This window comes from Castor canadensis, chromosome 8 (genome assembly GCF_047511655.1).
Source record: "Castor canadensis chromosome 8, mCasCan1.hap1v2, whole genome shotgun sequence".
Lineage (NCBI taxonomy): Eukaryota > Metazoa > Chordata > Mammalia > Rodentia > Castoridae > Castor > Castor canadensis.
In genome coordinates, this window is record NC_133393.1 from 14,747,999 (window position 1) to 14,775,526 (window position 27,528).

Below are 27,528 nucleotides of genomic sequence, written 5' to 3' on the forward strand. Positions count from 1 at the left end.
CCCTATCTAGAAAAAACCCTTCACAAAAAAAGGCTGGTAGAGTGGCTCAAGTTGTAGGCCCTGAGTTCAAGCCCCAATACCACACACACACACACACACACACACACACACACACACACACACACACACACAAGACATATTCTGATTTGAGGGAGAAGTCTCTGCTGCCCCTGTTCTTTCCCCCAGCTTCTTTGCTAGAGTCTGAACATGCAGGGCGGTGTTTTCATCCGGTAGCTCTTATCAGGGGTGGGTTTGCTTCCCAGAGGAGATTTGGCAATGTCTCCACACACAAGCAGAGGGACCCTAAGGACATTTAGTAAGTAGACACCAAGGATGCTATTGAATTTCCTACAATGCACAAGGCCATCTTTGTTTCCCCTCCTCTCTCACAACCTCCCAAAACCCAACCCCAAATGTCAGTAATACTGAGGTTGAGTGAACCTACACTCCTGGCTGGTCTGACCCTGAAGAGCCCAGTGCAATGGCTGAGCACACTTTGGTGAAGGTGGTCAGAGACACTTGAGCATGGAGGTGGAGGGGATATTTGGGGGGCAAGTCTCCTATTTAGCAACCCCTGAAGAATGTCTTATTCCAGGTAGGTTAAAGGGAAGATCAGGAAGCTTCTGGTGGGTACCATGGATGAGCTCTAAAGGTGCCCTTTCCTCGACCAGGCCTTCCCTACCTTCCTCCCAGCTCCCCTAGAACCATGCAGATGGGGGCAAGGGCAGGAATCCTCCCTAAGCAGTCCCAGGCTTTGTAGCTCAGCCTTGCCTCTGACAGACAAGGAGTCTTAGGGCTCAGAGAAGCAAATCAGTTTGCTGGTTTTCTGTCTTAAGTTTCTCCAATAAATCTTATTCCGTGTTTACACAGCATGGCAAGAGGTGCTTCTGTACCTGGCATGCACAGCCTCACCAGGGAAAACCATCTCACACAGTCAACCCTACCCCCTTACCACACTGGACATATATGCCTAGGGGAGTTAGAAAAGGGGCAAGGAAGTCTGGGCCACTGTAGAGCAAAACAGAATAGAGCCACATCAGCAAAAACAAAAAGAACCACCAGCTGTGATCGTGGGCATTCACAGAAGTAGGGAAGTATAGCCCATCAGTCCTTCCAAGTATTCTAGATAGCATCTCTCCTTGGATCTCTGGAAAGGGAAGCCCTGGTTAATATAGATAACGTCCTCAAGTCTCATCCACACCAATGACTCCCAGAGCCCTCCCCTGAACACCAGCCCTATTTTTGTGATGGATTTTTTGAGATAGGGTCTTGGGAACTATTTGCCTGGGATGGCTTCGAACCATGATCCTCCTGATCTCTGCCTCCTGAGCAGCTAGGACTACAGGTGGGAGCCACCAGTGCCTGGCATGATTTATTATTTTTGTTAGAATCTGCCTCTAAGTCCATTAGGGAATAAAAAGAAATATAAAAAAAGGAACCAGCTTACTATCACACAAGTCCTGAAGAAACTATTCATTAGATCAATCCTTCTTATATTTTTCTACCGAGGTTTCTAAACAGAAACAGAAGGAACAAACATGTCTCTCATCCCTTCAGGCTATAGGAGGGAAGCCTGAAGCTGCCACTAACAGACATAACCTCCTTTGAGCAAGTGAATCGACTGGAGCTAGCTAGGGTCTTACTGGAGCCCAAGGGACCTTGGGCAGATCCCTCCACTGTATTTTGGCCTTAGTTTCCTGAAGGGATTGGGGTTTATAAGTTTAGTGTCCTCAATGCCACGGCTACATTGAATGTAGCAATGGGATTTTACTTCTACATATGGTGGAGAGGGAGAGGCCCGCTGTGGAGGAAGCAAGATGGTGGTAAAAGCAGGACTCAAGGAATGGAGGGCTGGACAGATGTTTGGGCAGGGCTTGTGCTGAGGAGCTGTCAGGCACTGTCAGGGCTCCTGGGTGGCTGAGGAAGGGAGGTCTCAAAGGTAGTGGGCTCCTGCAAGCCCAGGGCTGGGAGGCCCAGGCTGTTTCTGGGGTTGGGTTTTCCTGGGGTGGGGGAAGATACCCATCTAAACTTCAGCAGAGGGTAGTGCCAACATATGGAACAAAGGCCAAGAGCACAGCCCTCCTACATCTCCTTTCTCCCTCCCACTCAAACATCTGTTCTTACTAACACTTCCTGTTCCTGTTTGTCACTTTCGCCCTCAGGATGTGTGCTTGGTCCAAAGCCAGCCCCTATCCACCCACCAGGTAACCACATCTCTGGGGAAGGGAGGTGACTCACCTGGGAATAATGTCAACACCAGCCACAAGTGTCACACTTATCAGCTACTGTCACACCTCTCAATGACACCACTGGGATATTATTAGCCCTCTTTACCATAGATGAAGAGGTTAGACTCAGAGCAATTCAGTCACTGGCAGCAACTTGAGTTGGGGTCAAGCCACAGACCTGCCAGGCTCCAAAAGATGTCAGTCATCTTTCCACTCAGCACTCAGGGTATGGGGGCCAGAAAAAGGGGAAGAATCTCAGGGGAGTGAAAAGAAAACCAGGAAAACTTAACCAGAAGAACCAAAATACACAACATGGCACCTGATAGGCCACCACCTGTGTAACCACGAAGAAATCATACATACCCATGTGCTCAGCTATTCAAGAAGAGCTCTGAAGGGGCATGGACCAGCAAGAGTTGTTTCTGGGATGGAAAAGACATGACTGGAGAAGTGGCATGAGGAGGATGACTTAGCTTTCACTGCGTACCCATGTTCCCGTTCGGCACTGTCCTCTTATTGTATGAAGTATTTAAAACAGTATCCAGCACATAGGTAAGTGTTACATAAATGTAAGCATTATTCTCAGGAGCCAAGACAGGGATGATCACAAATGTGAGGCCTACCTGGGCCCTGTCTCAAGTAAAATTTTAAAAAGGCCTGGACAAGGGGAGGGGGGCTGGGGGCATGATTCAAGTTGTACAGCATCTGCCTAGCAAGCGTGAGTTCAATCCCTGGTACCACAAAATAAATAAATAAATAAATAAAGGCCTGGGGTATAGTTCAGGAATACTGTATTTGCCTAGCATGCATAAGGCCCTGGGTTTAATCCCCTGTACCACAAAAATAAATAAACAAGCAAGCAAACAAAAACAAAAACCACTACCAAACCAAAAAAGAAGTAACCACTATATAAATGTAAACTAGATTTTTATTACTTTTTATTTATTTTTTTGTTTCCTTTTGAAGGACTGAAGGACGGACTGCAGGAGGTCCCAAAAGGTGGTAAGTGGTCAAGGAGACACTTCTCCTCCCTGGGAAACGCCCATTTGCATCTGAAAGGCATCTCTGCCATCAGGCAATGCAAAAAGGCTATAAAACCCCACTCCCCATCCTAGCCCACAGGATCACAGGTTTCCGGGTCCCCCTGCATTCCCCAATATGCAGTCTTTCTCTTCTCTTTTCTCCAACTAAATTCTCTACAAATAAAATCTTTCTGACCTCCGCTGTTAGAATTTGTCTGTGCTTTCATTCTCAGAGCAGGCTCAAGAACCCTGAGCACCTGAAATTCCTGCACGTGTCATCTACGGACATGGCTGGAGGGGTCTGACACTTAGCCGCCTTTGGAGCCTCAGGGCGGGTCAGGAAGTTGCATCTCCAGCCTTTGGGTGACACCGGGGAGTACCCTGGCCAGAACACCTTTTTCGGCTTGAAGACAAACATTCCTTTCCACTGGCTGTTTTTGGACCTCCCCTTCAGCTTGTCAGATCTTGAAAGAGAGAGTTAGCGTTTAAGGAGAGGAAAAAAGAAAAAGCCTCGGTGCACTGAAGTTGGGTTCCGCCCACATAGCATTGGCAGTGTGGCATAATTCCCCACCTGGCGTCCGAGTTTCCTCAGATTGCCTGCCATACAGCTGTAGTAGGCTCAGAGCTTTTCCTCAGTTTCCCAAAGGAGAAACCCTCCTTAACAAGACAGAGAGAGAGGGAGAAAAGGTCGACCTGAGAGTTCCACAGTAGCTAGGCCGTGGTGGGGGGGCTCTCCTGGAAAATAGACTCGACTGGAGTGCTGGACGATCATGGTCACATTCCTAGGCAACCTTTCCCAGTTTGGCACAACCTATACCGACCTCAGGTGACGGCTGGTCCCTTTGTGCGTCGCCAAATATGATGCACAGATGACATGCGCAAGAATTTCAGGTGCTCAGGGTTCTTGAGTCTGCTCTGAGAATGAACACACAGACAGACTCTAACAGCAGAGGTCAGAAAGATTTTATTTGTAGAGAATTTAGTTGGAGAAAAGAGAAGAGAAAGACTGCATATTGGAGAATGCAGGGGGACCCGGAAACCGGTGATCCCGTGGGCCAGGGTGGGGAGTGGGTTTTATAGCCTTTTTGCATTGCCTGATGGCAGAGATGCCTTTCAGATGCAAACAGGCGTTTCCCAGGGAGGAGAAGTGTCTCCTTGACCACTTATCACCTTTTGGGACCTCCTGCAGTCCGTCCTTCAGTCCCTCACTTTTTTTTTGTTTGTACTGGGGTTTGAACTCAGGGCCTTGTACTTGCTAAGCAGTTGCTCTACCACCCCAGCCTTTTTTTTTTTTTTTTTTGAGACAGACTTTTGCTATGTAGCTCAAACTGGCCTAGAACTCATGATCCTCTTGCCTCTGTCCCCTGAGTGCTGGGATTACAGATGTGAGCCATCAGGCCTGACTAGATTATTATTTAATAATCACATAAAATTGTTTTGGGGGTGAGATCCTGGGAGGGAGGGAGGGAGGGAGAGAGAGAGAGCTGAGCTAGGGGACATGGAATTGCCAGTGGGTCCAACACAGTCCAGGTGCTTGGGCAAGATGGCTGTGTAGGCAGGACTTGTCCAGGAGAGACTGCTGGACGTTGCTGGCCAGCTGGGCGCTCCCAGGATCTCAAGAGGGTGCAGGCCTCCCTGGATAACTGGGAGCACACTCTGACAAGACCCCGGAGTCCCAGACCATTCCGTGAAGCCAGAGGAAGACTTCATGCGAGGTCACATCCTGCCACACAATCCCACAGTGCAGGAGGACACACTAGGAGACAGTGTTTCAGAGAGCAGAGCAGGACCAGCATTAGGCTTATCCAGGGTAGGTCCACGTCCTCGTCCTCTGGGTTGGCTGAATGACCTCCCAGAGAGCTGCAGCTGGCCTTGTCACCGGGGTGATCAAGACAAGGCTCAGGTACCACTGTCTCTGATGACTCTGGGGGCAGAATTGTGCACTAGTGGAGGCTGGAAGGAGTAAAATTCAGGCTTGCTTATGATGTGTGTCTCTTTTGGCCTTTGGTACTGTTCCATGGAGACGGACCTCCACTTAGGACAGAATGTAGCACCTGTGGAAGGTACTGAAGGAAAAGTGCTTTGCTTCTTGTCTTTGGGTTGTGAGGAGAGGGTGACTGAGGGAGGAGACAGCTTCTGGCACTAGAGAGGGGATGATAGGGCACAGATAGGGGGAGCAGTTAGATGGTTTTCTCCTCCCTGTGAGACCTGTGAAGCCCTGAGTTTCAGAAGTCGCTCACTTTGCATACATGCACACTAGGGCAATTTCCGACGGGAAGGACCAGTTGGTTCCAGGCCCTCTCCAGGTGAGTCAGATAAGAGACCCAACTTTCTCCAAAGGTACTTGGTTAAGAGTAAGGCACTGTTAAAGCTTTGTGGAACGTTGTTAGAGCACTGCTGAATGTTGCTTAATCACTGTTAACGATAAGCCTACTATAAGCAGCCCCTTTTAATATTTATTTTTCCCTTAAGAAGCTAAGATGAAGCCTGCACTTGTGGCTCACATCTGTAATCCTAGCTACTTGGGAGGCTGAGGTCAGAAGGATCTTGGTTCAAGGCCAGGGTAAATAGTTTGAGAGACCCCCATGTCCAAAAAAATAATCAAATAAAATGGAATGGAGATGTGGCCCAAGCGGTAGAGTGCCTGTTTTGCAAGTATGAAGCCCTGAGTTCATACCCCATGGGAAAAAAACAAAACAAAACACTGTGTCAGGGGCCAGGATGAACTGACCCCCTAATTGACGGCCTGGTGTTCTGGCTGCCTTGAGCAAAGGGCTGGTGTACTGCCCTCATGCCAGCAACGGCTGCTTTGAACACTCCACAAATGACATGAGGAAGTTCCATGGCAAGTAGGGCTGTTTGCTGTGACAAGGACAGTGGAGAAAGCTGTGTTCAGGAAACATCTTGGCTCACTCCTCAGCAGGGCTGCAATGTTGGGGTCCTTGTATCACACCATGGGAAAGCTCACCTCTGTCATACTTACAAAAATGCAAAATAAAGCTATTCTGAAATAACATTTTTTACTTACCAGATTGGCAAAAGTTTAAGACACATTGATGTTGGCTGCAGTGTGGGGAAACAGGCTCTTTTCTCTGCTGGAAGGAGGCTGACTTGATATAACCCCTACAGAGGGCATTTGGCAATAGCTGCCATCTTACTCCATTCAGGCTGCTAGAACAAAGTGCCACACACTGGGTGGCCTGCAGACAACAGAAATTGACTTCTCACAGTTCTGGAGGCTGAGAAGCCCAAGATCAAGGTGGACTCAGTGTTTAGTGAGGACTTGCTTTCTGCTTCATAGACGGTGCCATTTCTCTGTGTCCTATATGGGAGAAGAAGCTGAGCACTTCTTAGGAGCATTTTTTTCTCCGTGCTGGGGATTGAACTCAAGGTGTCACACATTTTAGGCAAGTGCTTCCTGTGGGTTTTTTTACTGTTACTGTTGTTTTGAGACAGTGTCTTGCTATATAGTCCAGGCTAACCTGGAACTCACTACATAGCTCAGGCTGGCCTAGAACTCATGATCCTTCTGCTTCTGCCCTCCAAGTGTTGGGATTGGAGGAGGGTACCACTAGGTCTGTCTGGGGCCTTTTTCATAACGACACTAACATCATTCATGAAGGCACTAATCTCCTGACCTAATCACCTCCCAAAAGGCCCTATCTCCTAATACCATCACCATGGCATTTAGGATCTTAACTCAGATTTGGGGGAACACAAACATTTAGACATATACATGTTACGTATATGATGGGCTAGGAATTCTGCATCTAAGGAGTTGACCTCCAGATGGTGTCATGTCATTACAGCAATATTCGTGGGAAATATTTCAATTTCTCTAAATAGAGAGCGGGTAATAAATTAGGACAAGACATAGAATGCGCTACTCACAAGCCACTAAAACAGGTGAAGACGGCCTCGATTTCCTAGGAATGACCTCCAAGGGATAGTAAGTACAGAGAAAGCAAGTGCAAAGAGTGTATGCATAAATGCTAACATTTATGTAAAACAAAGAAAAAAATGTAGGCATGCCCAGAATGCTTCTGGAGGACACTTCAGAAACTGGTGTCGCAGGTCACATGTCACCTTTCTCTCTGAGAAAGGCTTTGTCTCCTCAAGGCCCGGGGAGGAGACCCATGCAAGGCCTGAGCCATGCAAGAAGCTTGTCACTTTGGCCTACTGTGCTCTGTTAGGGGAGAGCAGGGCCATGCCCTTGGAAGTTTGGTCACCTCACTCAAGTTGCTTAGTTTCTAAGTCTCTATTTCTTCTTCTGTTCAGCAACAACAATAATGGTACTACTAAGAAGTGAGGTGGTCCATGTGCAGTGGGGTAACCGCACTGAGCTCATGAGGCTACTGTGAGGATGGAGTTGTGTGAAGCCCTTAGCACAGTGCGTGGCACACAGCAAGTGCTTTGTAAATGGATTCGTTCCAAAGTACATCTTGGTTTCGGATCAAATCACCAACTCCTCAGTGAGGCAAATGAGACCCTTGGATCTCTCTTGAGCTTTCATTCCCATTCAGACCTCACCACTCCTGTCTACTCTAAGTTCTCTCTTCTCCCTGCTTACAAAGCCCTTCCTTTGCTTGGTTTGGTTAACTTCAAGTTCAAATTGTCACTAGCCCTGAAATGCTCTACATGAGGTCCCAGGCAAGAAACAGTCTGTGCTTCTTCCTCTAAGGTGCTGCAGCACGTGGGTGCACCTCTGTGGGGGTCATCACTTGTTCACATGGTGAATTTGACCCATCCAGCACATGCACACACTTGTTTTAAAAAGAGGAGTAAGAGAAGACATTCAACTCCACTCAAAAAAAAAAAAAAAAAAGCACAACAAAATACCATTTTCTACCTATCAGACTAGCACAGTTCCACAAGTCCCACGACACTGAGGTGGCAAGGAAGCAGGCACTTGGCGGGAGTGCAAACTGGAACATACAATGAGAACTGGGTGATGTTGGTCCACACTTAGTAGGCACAGATAGAAAATGATGTCTGCACAGAGCTGCTCATTACACCGAAGGCTAGAACTAGCAGCAGGCTGGGAACCACTAAGTTAGAGACTAATAGGTAAGTTAGAGTAGACCCTGCACTGCAGCACTGTGCACCCATGAAACAGACAGAAATTCTTTATTGTTGACATGGAAGACACACTGGCCAGTGGGGAAAAGCACAGTGAGTTTATATAGTATCTATCATGGTGTGCAAAGAGGAGGAAATATAAGCATTTGCATTTGGTGCACAGAACACATACAACCCCATTGATGGGCACATACCTGTGGCCACCAGACACAAGGCCTGAGATTCTAAGAAACAGGGGAGGAGGGAGATGCTCAGTTTTTGCTTATATCTTTTCTGTCTTTTAAATTTTACACTATGTACATTTATTACCTATTGAAAATTAAATAATCACTATATACATATATTATCTACTCAAAATTAAATAAAGTAACTTTTTAACGAAGAAGAGTATAACAGCTAGTCATCAAACAGAGATGAGGGATAGCACTGAGAGTGGGGGAAATACCTTGACTTTGTTTCCAGGAGTGAGAGGGTCCATGAAAATCTTTACCCTCAGGCCAGCTGCCCACCCAAGTGTTAAACACTTGTTTCAGTATGAGCCTGAATAAAACAGAATGATAAACCTGCTGTCAGTGGCCAAGGAAAATTCATGAGTGAAAGCATAATAAAATCCAAAAGAAATAGATTAGAATTTGGGGCCCCAAGGGAATCTTTCACCACAGCAAATAACTGACAAGGCTCAGGCTGCTCCTCTTCTACCCACAAAGCTACTATGAAGAGCCTCTGAGGCTCTGACCTCTGGGCTGGGGGTATAGCTCAGTGGTACAGCACACACCTAGTGTGCATGAGGCCCTGGGTTCCATCGCAAGCACCACAAAATGGAAAAATAATTAGGAAAAGCCTCTGGAAGCTGGGTGTAGTGACACTCACCTGTAATCCCAATACATCGGAGGTTGAAGCAGGGGGATCGTGAGTTCTAGGCCAGCTTGGGCTACATAGCAAGAGCCTGTTTCAAAATAACAAAACAGGCAGGGCAAGGTGGCTCGTGCCTATAATCCCAGCTACTCAGAGGCAAGATCAAGAGGATCATGGATCAAGGCCAACCTAGGCAAAAACTTTGTAAGACCCCAAATAAACCCAGCGTGGTGGTGTGCACCTGTTACGAGAGAGACACTGGTAGGAGGATCACGGTCTGAGGCTGGCCCTGAGCAAAAAATGTGGGACCCAGCTGAGGGCCAGTGACTCATTCTTACAGTCCTAGCTTCTTGGGAGCTAAGTCCTGGAGGATCATGGTTCCAGACCACCCCAGGGCAAAAAAAAAAAAAAAAATTCTTGCGGACTGGAGGTGTAGCTCAAGGGGCAGAGCGCCTGTTTTGCAGGCATGTAGCCCTGAGTTCAAACCCTAGTACAGCTAAAAAGAAAAAAAAGCTTCTGGACACCATCATGACCCCTCCCAGTAAAGGAGGGTGAAGGGGGTCCTGAACCAGACTGACCAGAGAAAGCTGCAGGAAGGCCCACCAGCTCCAACCACCACTTTCCTGGAGCAACACTGATTCAGAGCTGGCAGAAACATCACGAACCCCTGCCTTAGCTGGAGTACAACCTGAGGACCAATGACACTGAGAGAAGCTCCAGCCTTTCAAGGGAGAAGGCTGGCCACAGCTGACACCACATTGGCCTCAAAAGAGATGTTACAGGAAGGATCCAAGAGCCACAGGGTCCAAGGCAGAGTCCTCTGGGCTGGCCAGCGTCAACCTCACCCCTCCTGCCCCACCTCTGTTACTCACCTTTTTCCAGCCTCACTTGCTAACCCCACCCATGTAGCTCAGCACTGGCCTCAGGCTGGAGTCCTGCAGACCAGCCCTCTATTGAGAGCTGCCTCCCTCTATCTTGCTCAGTGAGTCAGAACAGGTTCCTGTGTTTGTCTGTCTCCCTGACTACCAGCTGCCTCCTGGGGGAAGGGCGAGGGTGGCATCCAGGTATTCTGAGCTCGGGTTTCCTCTCCTTGGTATAGGGCTCAGGCTGTGGTGAGTTATCACACTCAGCTGGCTGTCTAGGGCCAAAACCAATCTCCCCCAGTTTCAGGATGGCTAAGTGCCCCTCTGACAAGTCGCCATCGCCATATGCTAAATTATAGGCAGAACTGACTGTAAGGGAAACAGTGGCACCCATACCCCCTTCCAGCCAGAATCCTCCAAAGCTCACTCCCGTCAGTCCCTTGCTACCCAGCTCCCTCTGAGAGACATCCAAAGCCCCTGTCCTTTGGAGGAAATCCCTTTATTAAGTCTTCCTTAAACTACCCAGCCCACTTACACTATCACTTTCCTTTCAGGGCTTAAAGTCACCACCTGACATTCCATGTCCGTTATGAGCTGTCTGTACCAAACAGACCACAAGCACAGGAGGACAGGGACTTGCCACACTCCCACTCTGTCTCACTATCTGCATCAGCACCCGCATCAGCACAAGTTGAGTGTTAGTTGAATTAGTGACTGGAGAAGGGAAGGGAGGAGGATGCAGGGGCTGGAAGGATGGGCAAGATGTTGGCTGCTCAAGTGCAGGCCTGGGGAGCAGTGCAAGGCAGGAAGCCCCTGCTGTCGTCCCACCTGGGCACCTGTAATGGTTTGGATTTTGCTTTCTTTGTATGGCTTCCCAGTGGAATGGATTCTCTGGAGGCCTGGACCGTGTTTGTCTTGTTCTCTATGGTATCCTTTGAGTTGGCACAGTGCCTGGCATACACAGAAGGCACAAAATCCGTATTTGTTGAAGTAATGAAAGGAAAATGAGTTATCCAAAAGCAACAGTGATTTGGCAGAGGACCTCGACAGCCAGGTTGGGCAGTCTGAATGTGGAGTGGAAAGCAGTGGGAAGGACCTGTGGGTCCTACAGCAGGGAAGAGAATGGAAAAATGAGAGCTCACAAGAGGACAAAGCTGGCAACAAATACAGACTAGGGCAGAGCAGGGAGGCCATGTAGCCATTTAGGCGAGGCAGCATCAGACCAGGGAGGAAGAAGAGGGAGGGGACAGAATTTGGCAGCTGTCTACATACAGATGAATAAGACCACCCTGAGTGTTTTGTCCAGGGGATGGGAGGGGGAGAGGATGCTGTCAAGCCTGTCCTGGCCCAAGGAAAGAACTTGAGGAGTGGCTGCTGTCATCCTGTTTCTAACCTCTGTTTGAAGTGGGAAAGTTATGGAGTGGAAGTGGTTGACAGGAAAGGTTAAGCAAATTAAGTCCGGCCATGTTGTTTTGAGAGTATAACCAGAGAGCTCGGTGCAGAGCGAACTACAGACAGCTGCATGCCAAGGCCTCCTGGGATGTGATGGCTAGAGGCAGAGGAGCAGAGGAACCATCTTCCGGGCAGAGATGGGAGTGGTTGGGACCCTCCACAGCTGAACGGACTAGAGGCAAGAGCCAGCAAGGAAAAGGAACAAAAGGAAGGAGTACAACAATAAGAAAAGGTGGGCAGTGCCATGGAAGCCAGGAAAAACCTTGAAGAAGGAAAGGGCAGCCAACACATTCATATGGCAGAGGCATAAGCTGGGTTGGACCCCACTGAGGGACCAGATCCCTGACTGTGGGTCTCCGGGACTGACTTCAGAGCCAATGATGCCGAAGTCGGGCGGTTCAGTGTGGGTGCAGGGCCTGGCTGCCTGTCCTAACGAGGCATTCCTGGGCACATGCCCTCAAACTCATTTATGACAGATTGCCAATTGTCTCACAAATCCATTCTTTCCTTCTTTTTTCTCTCCTTTAATCATTTTTACATTTACTTATATGTGTATACCTTGTTTGTGCCAACCTCCCGTCCTCCCCCATTTCCTTCTTTCCATGGTGAAAAAGCTCCCAAATTTTACCTAGACCCAGAGCCACTCAGCTGAAGGCCACGTTTCTTTGCTTCCCTAGGCAGCGCCCCATGACCAGGGTGATAGTTTCTAGGTCTTGCTCTCAGGAGGAAGGTCGAAGTTCTCCTTTACACACAGCTCTGGTCTCCCTCTTCCCCATGGCTGAAATGTGTACCCAGCAGATGGTAACTTCCACCTTCTACCCTGTGAATTCAAGCAGCACCGCAGTGATAGAGGTAAAAGTCACCATGCCAGCCTGCACCGTTCAAAGAGGCACACATTTCTGACTTAAGCCACCCTACACTGGGGTATGCAGTCTCTTATGTGAGCATGTTGTTTAAGCCAGTAGAGAGGCCACCTTACATCAGCTCAACAGTGGCTCAGCACTCCCTGCCAGGGAGGCCCCTGGCTTTTCCCTTGACATGGTTCTCACTCTTCATGTACCAGGCAATGTTAGTTTCCTTAATTATCTGTCATAAATGGGTCTAAATCCTCCATGAAAGAATGAGTAAGAGCCAAGTTACTGACTGCCCTGGACTTCTGGGTCCTCACCTATAACTGGGTTCAATGAGAACCCTGACTTTTAGGGTATCTGTGAGGGTTCCCGGAGTTGGTATGTATAAAACAGAACAGTGGCTGGAACCAGTATCAGCCTTTATGAGGCTGGTTGTGTGGTTCAGTGTTAGGGTCCTTACCTAGCATGCATGAGACCCTGAGTTCCATCCCTAGCTAAATACACAGACCCTGAGTTCCATCCCTAGCTAAATACACACACACACACACACACACACACACACACACCCGTCAACCCGTACAAATGTAATTCAGTGAAGGAAGTGTAGCTTGTCAACAACTAGGGCTGGATCAATTGACATCCACAGGGAAAAAAACTAACTCAAATGGATCAGAAATAAAAGCAAAACACAGATCAATAAAAACTTTAGAAAAGAATACAGAAGAAAATCTCTAAGACCTAGGGCTTGGTGAAGAAATTTTAGATAATACCAAAAACACAATCCATCAGACTCATCAAATTTAAAAGGTTTTGCTCTGCAAAAGACCTTGTGAGGAAGAATAAGACAAGCTATGGGTTGTGAGAAAGTAATTGCAAAAAAAAAAAAAAATATATATATATATATATCCAACAGGGTTCTTGAATATGGAATGAAAAATCTCAAAACAATCCATTGGGAGGCTGAGGCAAGAGGATTGCGTGAGCCCAGGAGTCTGAGGATAGGCTGGGACCCTAGAGGGGAGAGGAAGAGGGGAAGGGGGGGGAAGAGGAGAGGGGAAAATAAAAGGAAAAAATGGGTAAAACAACAAAAACCCACAAACAGATGTCACCCGGAGGATATACAGATAGCAAATAAGCACCCAGAAAGATGCCCAATATCATTAGCCATTAGCAAAAAGCAAACTAAGATCATAAGATATTGCTACATACCTATCAGAATGACTAAAATAAAAAAGTCAACTCCAGATCTTGGTGAGGATGTGGAAAAACTGGGTCACTCAGACACTGCTGGTGGGCAGATGCTCCAGAAAAATAGTTCATCAATTTCTTATAAAACTAAACATGCAGCCACCATAGGATGCAAGTGCATTCTTGGGTAATTGTACAGAGAAAAGAAAACTTATGTTCACGTAGCACCTGCACACAAGTGTCCACAGCAGTTTTATTCATAAAAGCCCCAAGCTGGAAACATGTGAGTGATGACACAAATTGTGTCAAACTGTGGTGCGCCCACACCATGGGATGCTGCTGCAATATAAAGAACCGAACAATTGATAGAACGACCTAGATGGATTTCAAGTGAGTTATATGGAGTGAAAAAAGTCAAGCTCAAAAGGTCACATACTTTATGATTCCACTTGTAAGACATTCTTTAAGTAGGAGAGCCAAGAAGTTACTAGGAGTTAGGAAGAGGGGGCAGATGTGGTTATAAAGAGAAAGTGTGAGGGAGAACTATGGTGATGTAATTGTTCTGCCTTGTGATGGTGGCTACAGGAATGTGTGACAAAACTGTACACACACGCGTGCCTCAAGGAGTGAAATCTGAATGAGTTCTGTGGATTGTACCAATGCCATTATCCTGGCTTTGATTATTGTACTCGTTATGTAGGACACCATCACTGGGGGAAGCTGGGTGACAGGTACAAAGGACCTCTCCATACATTATTCTGTGAATCTGTAATTATTTCAAAATTAAAATTTAAAGATCTATCAGAGCTGTATACTGATATACTTATAGATTAAATGACGCAAGACTGGGATTTGCTTTGAAAAATACTCCAAGGGTCTAAGACGTAGCTAAGTTGTAAAGTACTGCTTCTGCCTGCTCATATGGTCAGTATGCACGAAGCACAAAGCCCTGGGTTTGATCCCTAGCACCAGAAAAGAGAGAAAAAGAAAAATATAAAGAAAAAAAAAAAGGGAGAAGAAAACTACTCCAAGGAAGAAGAAATAAAGGGGGAGAAGCTGAAATAGAACTAACAAAATGGTATGTGTTGAAGCTGAGTGAGGGATGTAGAGGGTTCACATACGTCCTAATTTTGTGTTTAATAATTTCTAATATAAAAGTTCCTAGGAACTTAGTTCAACAGAACGACTAAATCTGTTTATCTGCAGGTGGTCTTATGTATTGCTGTAATTTTTTTTAACACAAATTAAGTTCAAAGCTTACAAAGTTTTTATTATGAATTTTTATTATGGGCCTTTCATAAATCACACTTTTAACTAAGTCTGTTTGCTACTTTTTCCCTCCAAGAAGTCCCCCAAAATTATAAAAAATAGAAATTTATAAATACACACTGAGAGTTATGCAGTTTCTATACAATGACAGCAGTCAGGTCACTGTTCCAAGTTGTCCATTTCCCAGCGCCTCCATGCAGAACAGAGCCACAGCCATGCAGCCTCCGAGAATCAAGGGCACTTGTCCCTGGGCACAAGGCAGTTGATGGCGTTTGCTTTGGATAGTGATGGTGACTGAGGAGTGATGACTGCTCCAGTGGCAGTGAGAGCTATCTGTCATACAGGACCCTGGGACTGTATTTCAACTGAACCGGCCACAAAATCTCCAAGAGCAATCACAACTCTGGGGGTCCACACAAGTCAGTCTTCCTGCTTTTAACTGGAAGTTTAATGTTACTATAAACCCAAGAAACTCCCATTTGGTCCAGAGTTGGGGAATCCAATTTTCTTATGAACACCTGCTCTGCAGCTCCCAACATGCAGCTTTTTTCTTTCAGGCAATGGCACTTAGTGTCCTAGAGAATAGAGAAGCCAGAGGAACACAGAGCCTCCTGCCAAGTCACCTACTTTTTCCAGTTTCCAAGTTTACCAAGGGAACAGAAGAGTATGAGGTGACCATGGTAGCCCAATGTGGGTGAAGAACAGTTAAGGGCTGGTGGAGTGACTCAAGTGGTAAAGCGCCTGCCTAGCAAGCAAGCAAGAGGCTGGGTTCAACCTCCAGTGCTGCCAAAAAAAAGTTAAATATGGATCTCAGAATTCCAGCTCAGGGAGCAACTTTGCTCATCCTGTGTCAACTTCCAGGTGTTGCTGTTCTTTTCTTCCTTGGATTTGGTTTTAAAATCTCTTCCTTCCAAGACCAGCCAAAGGGTAACAGCTTGCCTGACATCTTCCTTTAAAAACTCACTTCCTGGTTTGCTGGACACATCAAGAACAAAGTCTTCTCTATCAAGAGGTGAAGAGGTGGGACAGATTGAGACCTGCTGCTTCGAGGATACTCAGCTCAGCCCGCCGGCTCCTCTCAGCCCACTTCTGCCAGCAGGTGGGAACATGGCTTGTACCCATCCAAGTCTTCCAGCACACCAACCAGGATGCTCAGCCCTGAAGGTCCCACCCATAACCCACCACGTCCTTTTCATACTCTATCAAGTCACGGCTCAATGAATCCAACATTCCAGGTTCTTGTCAGGGAAAACCTGTTTCCCCAGATGGAGGCAAGTCTTGGTAGATCGAAACACATTTCACAGAGGGATGATAAATAATAAATCTCATTCCCTGCTTTGGGAAGCTTTTATCAAATGCTTGTCAAGAGAATCAGCACTACCTGACATGACACTGTCCTACACATGAACAAGCTGTTCCTGCCAGTCCAGATCAAAGCTGCTTGGTGTGGGCCTCCTGTTTCCTACATGATTAGGGAGTACAAAGTAACTTTCCATCAGTTCAACAGAGCCTGGAATCCGGAAGGAGAAAAATAAGGAGGTTCTGGGTTGATAAATCAGTGCCACAATTGTTTGAGAGTCAATAAAAGGGATCCGACAGCTTGAAAGGTATTTCACTGAGCAAAGCAGAAAAGAACGCTTTTTCCTGCCACCTTCCCTAGTCTTCCAGATTTCAAAGGAATCCATTTTGTGATTAAAAAAAAAAAGTCACCAGTGACCCACACCCTAGTCTACAGCAATGTAGCCTGGTTGATTAAGAAAGTCTCATCATTAGCATCATATCTTCCTCAGCCCACACATCCAGGCAAAATAAGTAATCTTAATAGAAGGTTTGCTATAAAATCATGCTGGATCACACACTGCAGCCCGGGCTTGGCCACAGGAGATCACGCTTTCCTCTTCCCTCCAGTGGCTTTAACTCTCCCAGGAGGGTTGTGCCCACGTCCCTTATGGGCCAAGCTGCTTTCTCAGCTCACGAGAGGGACCTAGAAAGAAGAACCACGGAGGCTGCCTATGGGTCCCCGCCTGCTCTCCTCCTAGGAGAGGCCAGCTCCAGGGCTGGGAAGGTTGCCCCTGGGCTGCAGGATACTCATGCACCAAGAAACTTGAGGTGTGTGTGAGAGCCAAGTAAGGAGAGGCAAAAGGAAAATGCTTCCTCTCACCAGAGCAGTGCTCCCCCGGGTTCACCCCCATGGGTGAGCCTCTCCTGCCAAGCAGCAGACGAGTTGGCTGGAGCAGGCTCTGGACCCTAGGCTCCACTCACTTCTTCCTGCGGATCTTGGGCTTTTTCACTGGTCGCAGGTAGGGGTTATCGATGATGCTCTCCTCCCCGTTCCGGCTTCCTGACAAGGAGGGGTTCTGCTGCAGGACAGAAGTATTCTCCTTCTCAGCTCCAGAATCATCCTTTGAGCAAAAGCCGAAATAAAGCAAAATACCAACAGCATGAGGCAAGAGATGGTGCCCTTAATAAGAAGTACCATTAGCATCTCTTTCACTGAGAAATTGGAAGGTGGGAGCCACCTTCTTCCCAGTGTTCCTATCTTTGCCCCAGATGCAATGAGGCCCAGGCAGTGGCTGGCCATGGCTGGAAGATGAGAGTGTCAGCTTTGATAAATGGAGGACAGAACAGAGTTCTTAGGCTTTTGATAGTGGGACATGCAGAGTTAAAAATAATGGAGACCTGGGAATGGCAGGGAGGAAACCTTGTCCAATGGGAGAGAAAGAAGGGAGGTAACCCTGGATGCCTTGCAGGACAGAGAGACACAGGGCCAAAACAAATCACTGGCACAGTTCACAGACCTAAACTAACATAAATCCTAACATATTCTTCCCAAAGTCTCTCATTTCTGGTACCTGCAATAAAAGTACCAGCAACCAAATTCTAGCCTAGATCAGAAACTTCCTGCATCCTGAGGTCCCAGTAGGGCAAAGCAGAGTCTGCAGGTACCAAACTGTGCACGTCACCTCTACTGCCTATCGTCAAACCCGAAATAAGAGTCTTTCTTCTTTATTTTTGAGGAAAATGTAATTTTGAAGAAATGCTCAGTTCACATATATTCAGTATGATCCTAATTTTCTTAAAATCATAACTGTGTGCATAAAAAAAAAGCAGTATGTCAAAAAATTTAAAACTGTCCTGGGAGTGTGAGCAACTGGTTTTCCTTTTCTCATTGATATGCTTCTCTATTTTCCAAGTTCCTTAAAGCAAATAGCGAGCAGTGGCCACAGGGGCCAGGGCTATCACACCAAAAACAACACAGAAGCTCAGGCTCAGTGGTCATGGGTGGTGCCCCTTGTGACCACTTGTGACGTACCAGCGGTTCCATCAGGGGACGAAGACATTGAGATTCCCCTTCTGCGACTGGTGGCAAAGGAGGATGCATTGTCCCCAACCAGGAGCTGCTGCTGTTACCACAGGCAGGATGAGGGGAACAGCTGGCACAAAATGAATGGCAGATTCCCCCCAAGGGACAGCTGGCCTAGGGTGTGCAGTAGTCTCCCACTGACTGGATCCATTGTTTGCCTGCCCTGGGATCATCCAGAAAGGTACCAAGGGTCCCTCCATTCAACAACTTAAGTCCCACAAAGTAGGATGACAGGTTTCTCTTACAAAAAGTGCTTGTGGAAATGCCATTTTCTTGTCCTCTCAGCAACAGGCAGCCTTGAGATGGGGAATAGCAGCGGGGAGCAGATGGAAGCAAAACATCTAGCTGACCCAGAGATTTACAGAAAGGGAGCAGCAGAGTCTGCAGCAGTTACTTGGGCCTGCAAAGGCCGGACCCAGGCAAAGCCCATGAGTGCTACCAACCCCTCCAGCCTCATGGCTGTCAATACCAGTAACCCTGAGTCCATTTCCAGCCCTCACCTTTCCTGACCTCTAGCTCATGCAGCTAACTTGACACCTTGACATCTCCATACAGGCAGCTCACACTTAATGTATGTACCTCAGCTGAACACAGGCCTGCCAGCTTTTCCCCAAGCCCACTGCATCTCAGGTGACACAATGCCATCCCGCCAGTGGACTGAGCCTTCGAACTCAGCAGCCCTGCTTGCTTCTTTTCTTTCTGACACCCACTCCATTCTGTTAGGACATCTTCTTGTCCTTACCTTCAAAATCAGCAGAATCTGATCACTTCCACCACCCAACTGTGACCATTCCAATGGGACCCACTGCCATCTCTTGCCTGGACTACAGCTTCTTAGTGGATTTCCCTCTCTGGTCCATTCCCATCACAGCAATCAAAATGAAGCTTTCAGAAGTTCAGAAATGTCTCTCCTAGTTCAGAAATGTCTCTCCTTGGCTCCACACCTCCTATGACTCCCACCTCACCTAGCAGACAAGACCCTATGTGGATTGGCCCTTCTTCCCTCCTCTCCTCCCTCCCTCCATCCCAGCCACTTGCTGTTCCTCAGGCCCTATGTACTGGCCACTCCCTCTGTCTGAACACTCTTCCCCAGATATCCACACAGCTCACCCCATCTCCTTCAAGTCGTGCTCTGGTATGACCTCAGTGTGACCTACCCTCAGCGTTCTATTCAAAACCAAAACCTACTGGGTTTTTCTGGTTTTTGTTTTTTGTTCTTTTTCTTTTTTGGTGAGACTGGGGTTTGAACTGAAGGCTTTCGCACTTATAAAGCAGGTGCTCTACCCCTTGAGCCACACCTCCAGTCCTGAAACCTTCTGTTTCTGCCCCTAGCAGTAATGACTCATTTATATATTATGTCTGTTTCCTTTCTTCACTGCCAGGTAGAAGCTCCTGAAAGACAAAGGTTTTGTTTTGTTCTCTGTTTTATCCCACACATCCAGATCAGTATCTGGAATATACCAGGTGCTAAATAAGCATCTGTTGAGTGAAGGATTTATGTATTTTTCATAAAAGAATCAAAGTTTAGACACTTAGATTGTCGCACAAGGCAGATAGTTCAAATCAACGAGGAAACTTCTATTATACACTAATTCAAAATGAGCTCCTTTATGTTCAAGTACAAGGAGAAACTAGAACTAAGTTAAATGAAGTACTCCTAGCAACAGTTTCTGAGAGATGCATTGTCATCAATAGATAAAAGAATAATTTAAAATATAGATCATTTAATTTACTGTAACAATATCTGTAAATGCCAGAGACAGAAAACAACCCAAGTGTCCCCAGGGGACTAGTTAAATCACTCCATTCACACAGGGAGTACTACGAGGCTGTGAGGAGTGCAGAAGTTCGTTATATACAGATGTAGAGTGATCGCCAGGATATGGACAGCCGTAAGGAGAAAGAACAAGGAGAGGACCTTTGTGACTTTCTATGTTTAGAACAATAAAACCTCCTATGTCTCTAGAAGGATACACAAAAGACTGCTGAGACAGTTGCTCTGTGGGAGGGAAAGTGGATGACAGGGAGCAAGACGGGAGACAGAACTGTCATCACACATCTTTTTGCATAATCTGAATTTTAAAACATACAATTATATTTCCCAGGCCAACAAAATAACATTAACAAGATCGAAAGGCTGGATATAAACTATTGTTAGAGTCTTTGTCTTGGAGTGTTTTTATTTCACTTTGTACAGAAGAGCATGTGGTCACACAGCCTGCAACAGCAAGGGAGGGAAAAATGAGTGCTGTCAGCTGCCTGCTTCCAGGCACCTGATGTACATAGGCTCATTTTATCTCAGGCTCTCCTATTCCCATGCCCAGTGTTCCTACCTGATCTGTGCTTGTGCAGACCCAGGCTCAGATGGTAGGTGATTCAGTCATATAAAACAGCTGGCAAGAAGCACAGCCCGCATTTGAAGCCAGGCCAGTTTGACTCCAAGGGTCAGGTCTTCTCACTTTTGCTGTCTATAAACCTGGGACAACTTCTTATATCCAGGGGTCCTTAAGGAGCCTTGATGTACTTACCAACATGACCTCGCCTTACACCATTACCTGGATCATTAGGTGACACATCCATGATTGAGTTCTCTGACTATTCTGTCCTTACAAAGGTCTGGTGATGTTTGCTTAGCGTAGAAGATTCATCCTTCTCTTTTCATGCTTTTTTTTTTTTTTTTGTGGTGGTGCTGGGTTTGAACTCAGGGCCTCATACTTGCTAGGTAGGCATTCTATCACTTGAGCTATGCCCCCAGCCCTAATTCATCTTTCTCACAGGTGTACATCAACTTCATCCATAACCCAATCATCACATCTGAGTCCAAAACAGAAGTGTAGAATGACAACCTCCTCTGCATTAAGGCCATGTGCTCCCAGACTAATTCTGGAAGGACTAATTCAATAGTCAGGCATGGGGGTACAGGCCTATAATCCCAGCCATTAGGAGGCTGAGACAGGAGGATCATGAGTTGGAAACCAGTCTGGGAGTTCCAGGCCAGCCTGAGCTACATAGTGAGACCCTATCTCAAAGAAACATGTGTGTTCAAGCAAGGAAGGCCTTTAGCAAATGCTGGAGACACATGGTGTGGGCATGCTCCACCTGCAAACTAAAATGCTATCTTGTCATCACAGGATGACAAGAGGACACTCAGTTCAACTTCAGCCACTAAAGCACTGTCCAGCCAGGGCTGATTTTAAAGGAGGCTGAATATAAGAGCCTGACTCTAAGGACCTTGGGAGCCTTAAGGCAGTACAGCTTCCAGCAGCTCAGGATTCTTTCTCTCAAGACACAGGAACAGGGTGGGGTTTTATCCTTTCACTTGCTGAGCATGACACTGCCATAACCAGAAAAGAACGTTGAGCCTAAAACTAGCTCCAACCTACATATCACACACCCACCTCTGTCTCTGAGTACACCATACACAGGGTATGGAAAAGCTCACAATACAGCAGTCCCCCAATTCAGGCACTGGATCTCATTCCTTCTCACCTACCAAAGGACATAATTCCAAAATATTTCGTCTCTCCCGCATTAGTTTCCCTGAGTACCAGATCACTCCCATCAACACAGACACATTATTTCTTTCATCTTAAAAAGTTAAAAAACAAAACCCATTAAAATACCTCTCCAAATTCCTCAGTGCCCCCCTGCTTTGGTCACTGCTCCATCTCTCTCCTCTTTTTACAGAAAAGCTCCTTGAAATAATTGTCCATACAAGTGCTGTTCAACAGAACATTCTTCATGGTGGAAATGTTCTGTGTCTGCGTGGCCCAGTAGAGTGGCCACCAGCCCTAGGTGGCTAAGGAGACTCAGGAACTGGCTTTTAGTTTTACTTCAGTTAACGTAAATTTAAAGAGTCACTCATGGCTAGGGGCTACTGTAATGGCCAGCACAAGTCCATACTCACGAGCTCTCTACTGCCATTCTGAGATTTCACTCCTGGCCCTGGCCCTCGTTCCTATTGGAACTTCTCTCATCAAGGTCACAAGTTACATTTATGCTACCAAATATAAAGTCCATTTCTCAGTCTTCCTATTACTGGAACTAACTGCGGCTTAGGACACTATCGAGGGCTCTCTTGAAGTCCTCCCTTTCTTCGACCCCGGAACACGCCTCTCCCACTTCTCCCTCTCTGGCTGAGCCTTCTTGTCTCTTCCACGTCCACACAGTGCACCTCTTTTCTTTAATCCTCACTCCCTCCTGGGAGGGTTCATCCTCTCAGGGTCTCAAGTACTATCTGCATGCTGAGGATTCCCTCTAGCCCTAACTGATCCTCAAAGACCAACTAGTGGACCCAGTATTCCCTATGTGGTGAAGGCAACTTCATCTTCCCTGCTGTTCAGGCGAAGAACCTTGCAGTTACCTCATTCAGTCTCCCACACATCTCATGCCTGCTCCATCAGTTGGTTCTGCTCTGAGAGAACCTAGAATCTGACCAAATAATCTTTGCTCCTACTCCATCTCTCAGCTTAGCTACAGTCTCCTAGTTGGTGTCTGCTTCTGCTTCTGCCCTGCCCTCCGTGATCTATCCTCAACATGCCAGCCTCACTGATCCTATGAAGGCTACATCAGGGCCTGACTCTTCACTGCTCAACATCTCCCTGGCTTCCACCTTCCCACGCAGAAGCCAAGGTGTTTTACGTAAGTCATGGGACCTGTAAGGTCTGGCTTCCTATGAGCTCTCTGACTCTGTTACTCTCTCCATTGTGCATGCTACTCTGGCCATGCTGGTGTCCTGGGTGTTCTTCAACACAATAGACGAGCTCCCACCTTGGGTCTTTGCACCTCCTGTTTCCACTCCCTGGAAAGCACTACTCCCAGGTATGTGCAGGCCTTGGTCCGTTCAGGTCTTTACTCAAATATCACCTTCTAATCTTGCTTCTCTTTAGCCCCATCCGACTCCTATCTAGGAGAATTCTAGGGAATTTTATCTATTACTAGCTCCCTAGCACCTGGAACTATGCCTGGCACTGGAAGGTGACAATTCAACATCTGTTGAATGAATGAGTGAATCCCTAGATCACAAATGTGTCTTTCAAGCTGGAGATAATACCTGGGTCTTCATGGGCCCATCATGCAAGTACCTAACATACAGCCAGAGACCTGGTGTAGGTCATTCCAATTTCCAGGAGGAGGAGCAGAGGGCAGGGTGGGCTAGCACTGGGGTGCTGGGATAGGCAGAAGGGGCACCCACCGTGCTGATATGAAGAGCAAGGTTCTCCGTGTCCGTCTGCTCATCCTGCTCTGAGGAATCCGTCTCTTCCATTTGTTGCATCTCCAGCTCAGAGGGAAGAAGGGCTGTGAGGTAGGGGATGGTGAAGGGTCTAGCAGCGATCACTGGGGAGTTGGAAGAGAGGTGTGATTCCACTGTCACGGAGTCCTCGAAGCTGCCCTAGAACCTTATGGCAATCAGAAAGCAGTTCCCAAAGACGACAGTGGCCCATGTGCTTCAAGTACTTACACCACGGGCCTGGCGAGGTCTAAGTGATCTAAAGCACAGGCTTACCTGTGCTCTCCTCAATCCTCACTCCACCCTGCTAAGTATGCACAAGTATCTCCCCCATGTGACACAGGAGGAAACTGAGGCACAGAGGGCTGGCTTTCTCAAGCACATAGGGATTTCTCAAGCACAGTGGGATTTGAACTCAGGCAATTAGACTTCAGAGACCCCTTTAGTAAGTAAGACTGAAATCAGATGGAACTGGGGCTATACAGAATCCCAGCAATGCATTGGCTTTGTTAAGGTCTATTAATACCTCAAGCCTCATTTCTACAGTAGGGATACTGATCTTCTCAGCTTGAAGAACTTAAGCCCAGAAGGGCACCAGTGGCTCACACTTGTAATGCTAACTTCTCAGAAGGCCGAGATCAAGAGGATTGCAGTTCAAAGTCAGCCCTGGGCAAGTGGTTCATAAGACCCAACACAAAAAATGGCTGGTGGAGTGAGTCAAGCAAGGATGAGGTCCTGCCTAGCAAGGATGAGGCCCTGAGTTCAAACTCCAGTACCACCAAAAAGAAAAAAAAGCCAAAAGGCTGAACAGTTCTAGTAAATGAGAGTTTCAGCTCTTCCAAAGAATGATGAGGATAAGAAGAAATCATTTAAAAACAATAATAATTAGTATGCTAGGCTCGGTGGGCATCCACAGAGCCAGCTAGAGTCCAGGAGTTTGAAGCCAGCCTGAGGAACACAGAGAGGCCCCATCTCTAAATAAATACTTAAAAAATAATAGCAATCAAATGACAGTCTCAATGGTACTTCTATGGCCAAATGGAATTGTTGGAAGATACTTTTTTTTTTTTTTTTGCAGTACTCGGGGTTGAACTCAGGGCCTTAAGCTTAATGCTGTGCTACTTGAGCCACTCTGCCAGCCCCTTTCTGAGATAGGGTCTTGCTGTATGCCTGGGCCAGCCTAGACCACAGTCCTCCTATCTATGCTTCCCATGTTGCTGAGATGACAGGCACATACCACTGTATCCAGACACTGACAAGGGGTCTCACCAACTTTTTGCCTAGTCTAGCCTCAAACTGTGATCCTCCTGATCTCTACCTCTCAAGTAGCTACAATTATAAGCTGAGCCACCATTCTTGACCTAAAATTATTTTCAGTATAGTCAGGCAGCCAGAAGGAGCTAGATTTGAATTCTGCGCATGACCTCAAGCTAGCTGCTTCATTTCTCTTATGAGCCTCAGCTTCCTGCAAAGGTGGTGATGATGACAGGTCCTACCTCACAGGCTCCTGAAAAGACTGAATGAATTGATATATGGGAAGTGATTAGCATGGGGCCTGGCACTTGGTGACTAAAGGCTGCTATCATTCAAGGGCTAGGCACACAGACGGGCATCGGGTAGGGGCTTGCTGAACAGACTCACTACCCAAACCAACCTCCCTGTTCGCCTCTGCATGACCTGAGATGGGGAGATGAGTAACTTGGTCAGCACTGTGCAACACTGTTGAGATGCAAAGTTAAATAAGACATGACCTGTGAAAGGACTTGGTGATTAGCAACTGGCCCTAGATGCCCATGTCAATGTCCCTTCTGACCTGAGCTGCCACTTTTGTAGGATATTCTCTGATGCTGAGGGTTCGGTCACCTTTGAGGTAACCTAAATTCCGTGTGGCTAGAGCAGCCGATCCCACAAAGGTCATTTGTGCTTTAATATCATTACTTAGGGACTGGCTCCCTAAGTAATTTGGATTTGGAAAAAGAGCCAGGAATCCAAAGAATAAGTGAAAATAAGAGGAAAAACAAAGGCTTATTCACCTCTCCCTCCAGGCTGAGAGAAAGGGAAGATTGTGTGATTATCACAAGTGCAAGACAGAGTCCCCAGAGGCAGACAACTCACGTGGGAATGTGCTGACGTCATCCTTAAAGAGACTTTGGGTCTCCCCTGTTTTGGCCATGAATCTAGTGAGTGCCCGCTCCACGTCACGCCTCTGGGATGCAGCCTTCTCCCGCAGGACCTGGTAGTTGGACACAGGCTCTCGGTATGTCTAGGAAGGAAACAGTGAAGACACTTGGGTGAGCAGAGGCACCCTTCTGCTTTCCTCAGGTCCCTGCTTTGCTGTAGCTGGGTCCTCCCACCCACTAACATGACTTACTACCATTATGTAGCTTTGAGATCTCCAAAGAGCAGCAGAAGGGCAGAAAGAAGGGCCAGGCGTGGAGGCTCATACCTGTAATCCTAGCTACTTGGGAGGCGGAGACCAGGAAATCATAATTGGATGCCAGCCCAGGCAAAAAGTTTATCAAGACCCTGTCTCAATTAATAAGCAAGGTATGGCGGTCAGTGTGCCTGTCCCAGTTATGAAGGAGGCTGTGGATAGGAGGATTTCAATGTGAGGATGACCCTCAGCAAAAACTTGAGACCATACCTGAAAAAACTAAAGCGAAAAGGGTTGGGGGGCATGGCTCTCAAGTGGTAGAGATTCTGCCCAGAAGTTCCAGGCCCTGAATTCAATTCCTAGTACCACCCCAAAAAAATGACGTAAGTACAAAAATATTTATTTTTAATCATAAAAATTAAGAAATGAGCCAAGTGCTGGTGGCTCATAGCATCACACCTGCAATCCTAGCTACTCCTAGCAGAGATCAGGAGGATCATGGTTCAAAGCCAGCCCCAGGCAAATAGTTCACAAGACCCTATCTCAAAAAAACCCACCACAAAAAAAGGGCTGGAAGAGTGGCTCAAGTGGTAAGAGTGCCTGCCTAGCAATCGAGAGGCCCTGAGTTCAAACCCCAGTACAGTCAGAAAGAAAAAAAATTTTTAAATGTGCGAAGATTTCTAAAATTGACCCTGGCCTTTGTTCCACTCCCATAACGGTTGATCTCAGGTGTGAGATACACCCTCAAGGAAGATGGGAGTCCCCCAGGGAACCATGACAGGGACCTCTGGTTCCATCTGTATAGTGTGATATTGCAGAATATACCATCTGGTTTTCCTAAATTAAACCTCTCCAAATGGACACACTGTTCCAAAACACAAATATAAACTAAAGATAATATTGTAAGTGTAAGCAAACCAAAAATGACAGGATGTCACCCCTCCTTCTAATTATGAGCTTGGTGACAATCATGTTATCGAGTGAAAAACAACTGAGATTTAATCAGAATGAGAAGTTAAGTCAACTTTTTTTGCAATACCAGGAATTGAACCCAGGGTTTTGCATGTGCTAGGCAACAGCTCTACATCCCCAGTCCTAGTCAAAACATTTTAAACTGAAATAGCAAAGATGACATTTTAATAATGAACAAAAAAGTAACAATTCTCATGATAAAGAGACAGAGTTTTTAAAGGAGGCACTCGGAAACATGCCCACTGTTGTCACTGTCAACTGAATTGTGTCACCTATACAGTCCCTATATCTACACTTACACATAGAAACAGAATGTTCTGAAATGTCTAAAATCTTCTCAAAATGAAAATTGGATTTTGAACATACTTGTTAAAAACATTAAAAGGCAAGGTTCTGTAATTATTTCTATGACATGTGACATTCAGTAACTTGGAAATTTAATAGAAATTCTCAATGAAATAACTTGAATAACTGGTAAAAAAGAATTTGAAAATCTTAGTTTTTTTAAATTTGCTTTTTTTTTGCAGTACTGGGGATCAAACCCAGGGTCTCACACATGCCTGGCAAATGCTCTGAGTTATATTCCCAAACCCCAGATTTTTCATTTATTAAGGGCAGTCAATGATGTTACAAGTCTTTGTAATGTACCTTTTTCAACTATGAGAGCCATTAAAGAATCAAAATAAACCATCTCAGAATCAAACCTCCAACTCACTATTTCACTAAGTATTAAACCAAGATTTCAAAAGGAAAAGGAGAGGCAATAACAAGGCTCCCACTA

At 46.6% G+C, this 27,528-nt stretch overlaps 1 protein-coding gene across 5 annotated transcripts in view; it reads right to left on the reverse strand.

The window, feature by feature from the left end:
• Positions 1 to 4,704: 4,704 nt before the first annotated feature.
• The window catches only part of Taf8 (TATA-box binding protein associated factor 8), a 29,047-nt gene continuing 6,223 nt past the window's right edge, over positions 4,705 to 27,528 (reverse strand). For 2 of the 5 annotated variants that reach the window (XM_020157266.2, XM_020157268.2), the window contains exons 6-9: positions 25,517 to 25,664; positions 23,366 to 23,508; positions 17,070 to 17,209; positions 14,800 to 16,791 (exon numbers count right to left, since the gene is read on the reverse strand). In XM_020157266.2, coding sequence (XP_020012855.1) covers positions 16,779 to 16,791; positions 17,070 to 17,209; positions 23,366 to 23,508; positions 25,517 to 25,664 — 444 coding nt within the window. In that variant the 3' untranslated portion in view covers positions 14,800 to 16,778. The other 3 variants (XR_012450645.1, XM_074082209.1, XM_074082210.1) reach the window with 3 other exon arrangements.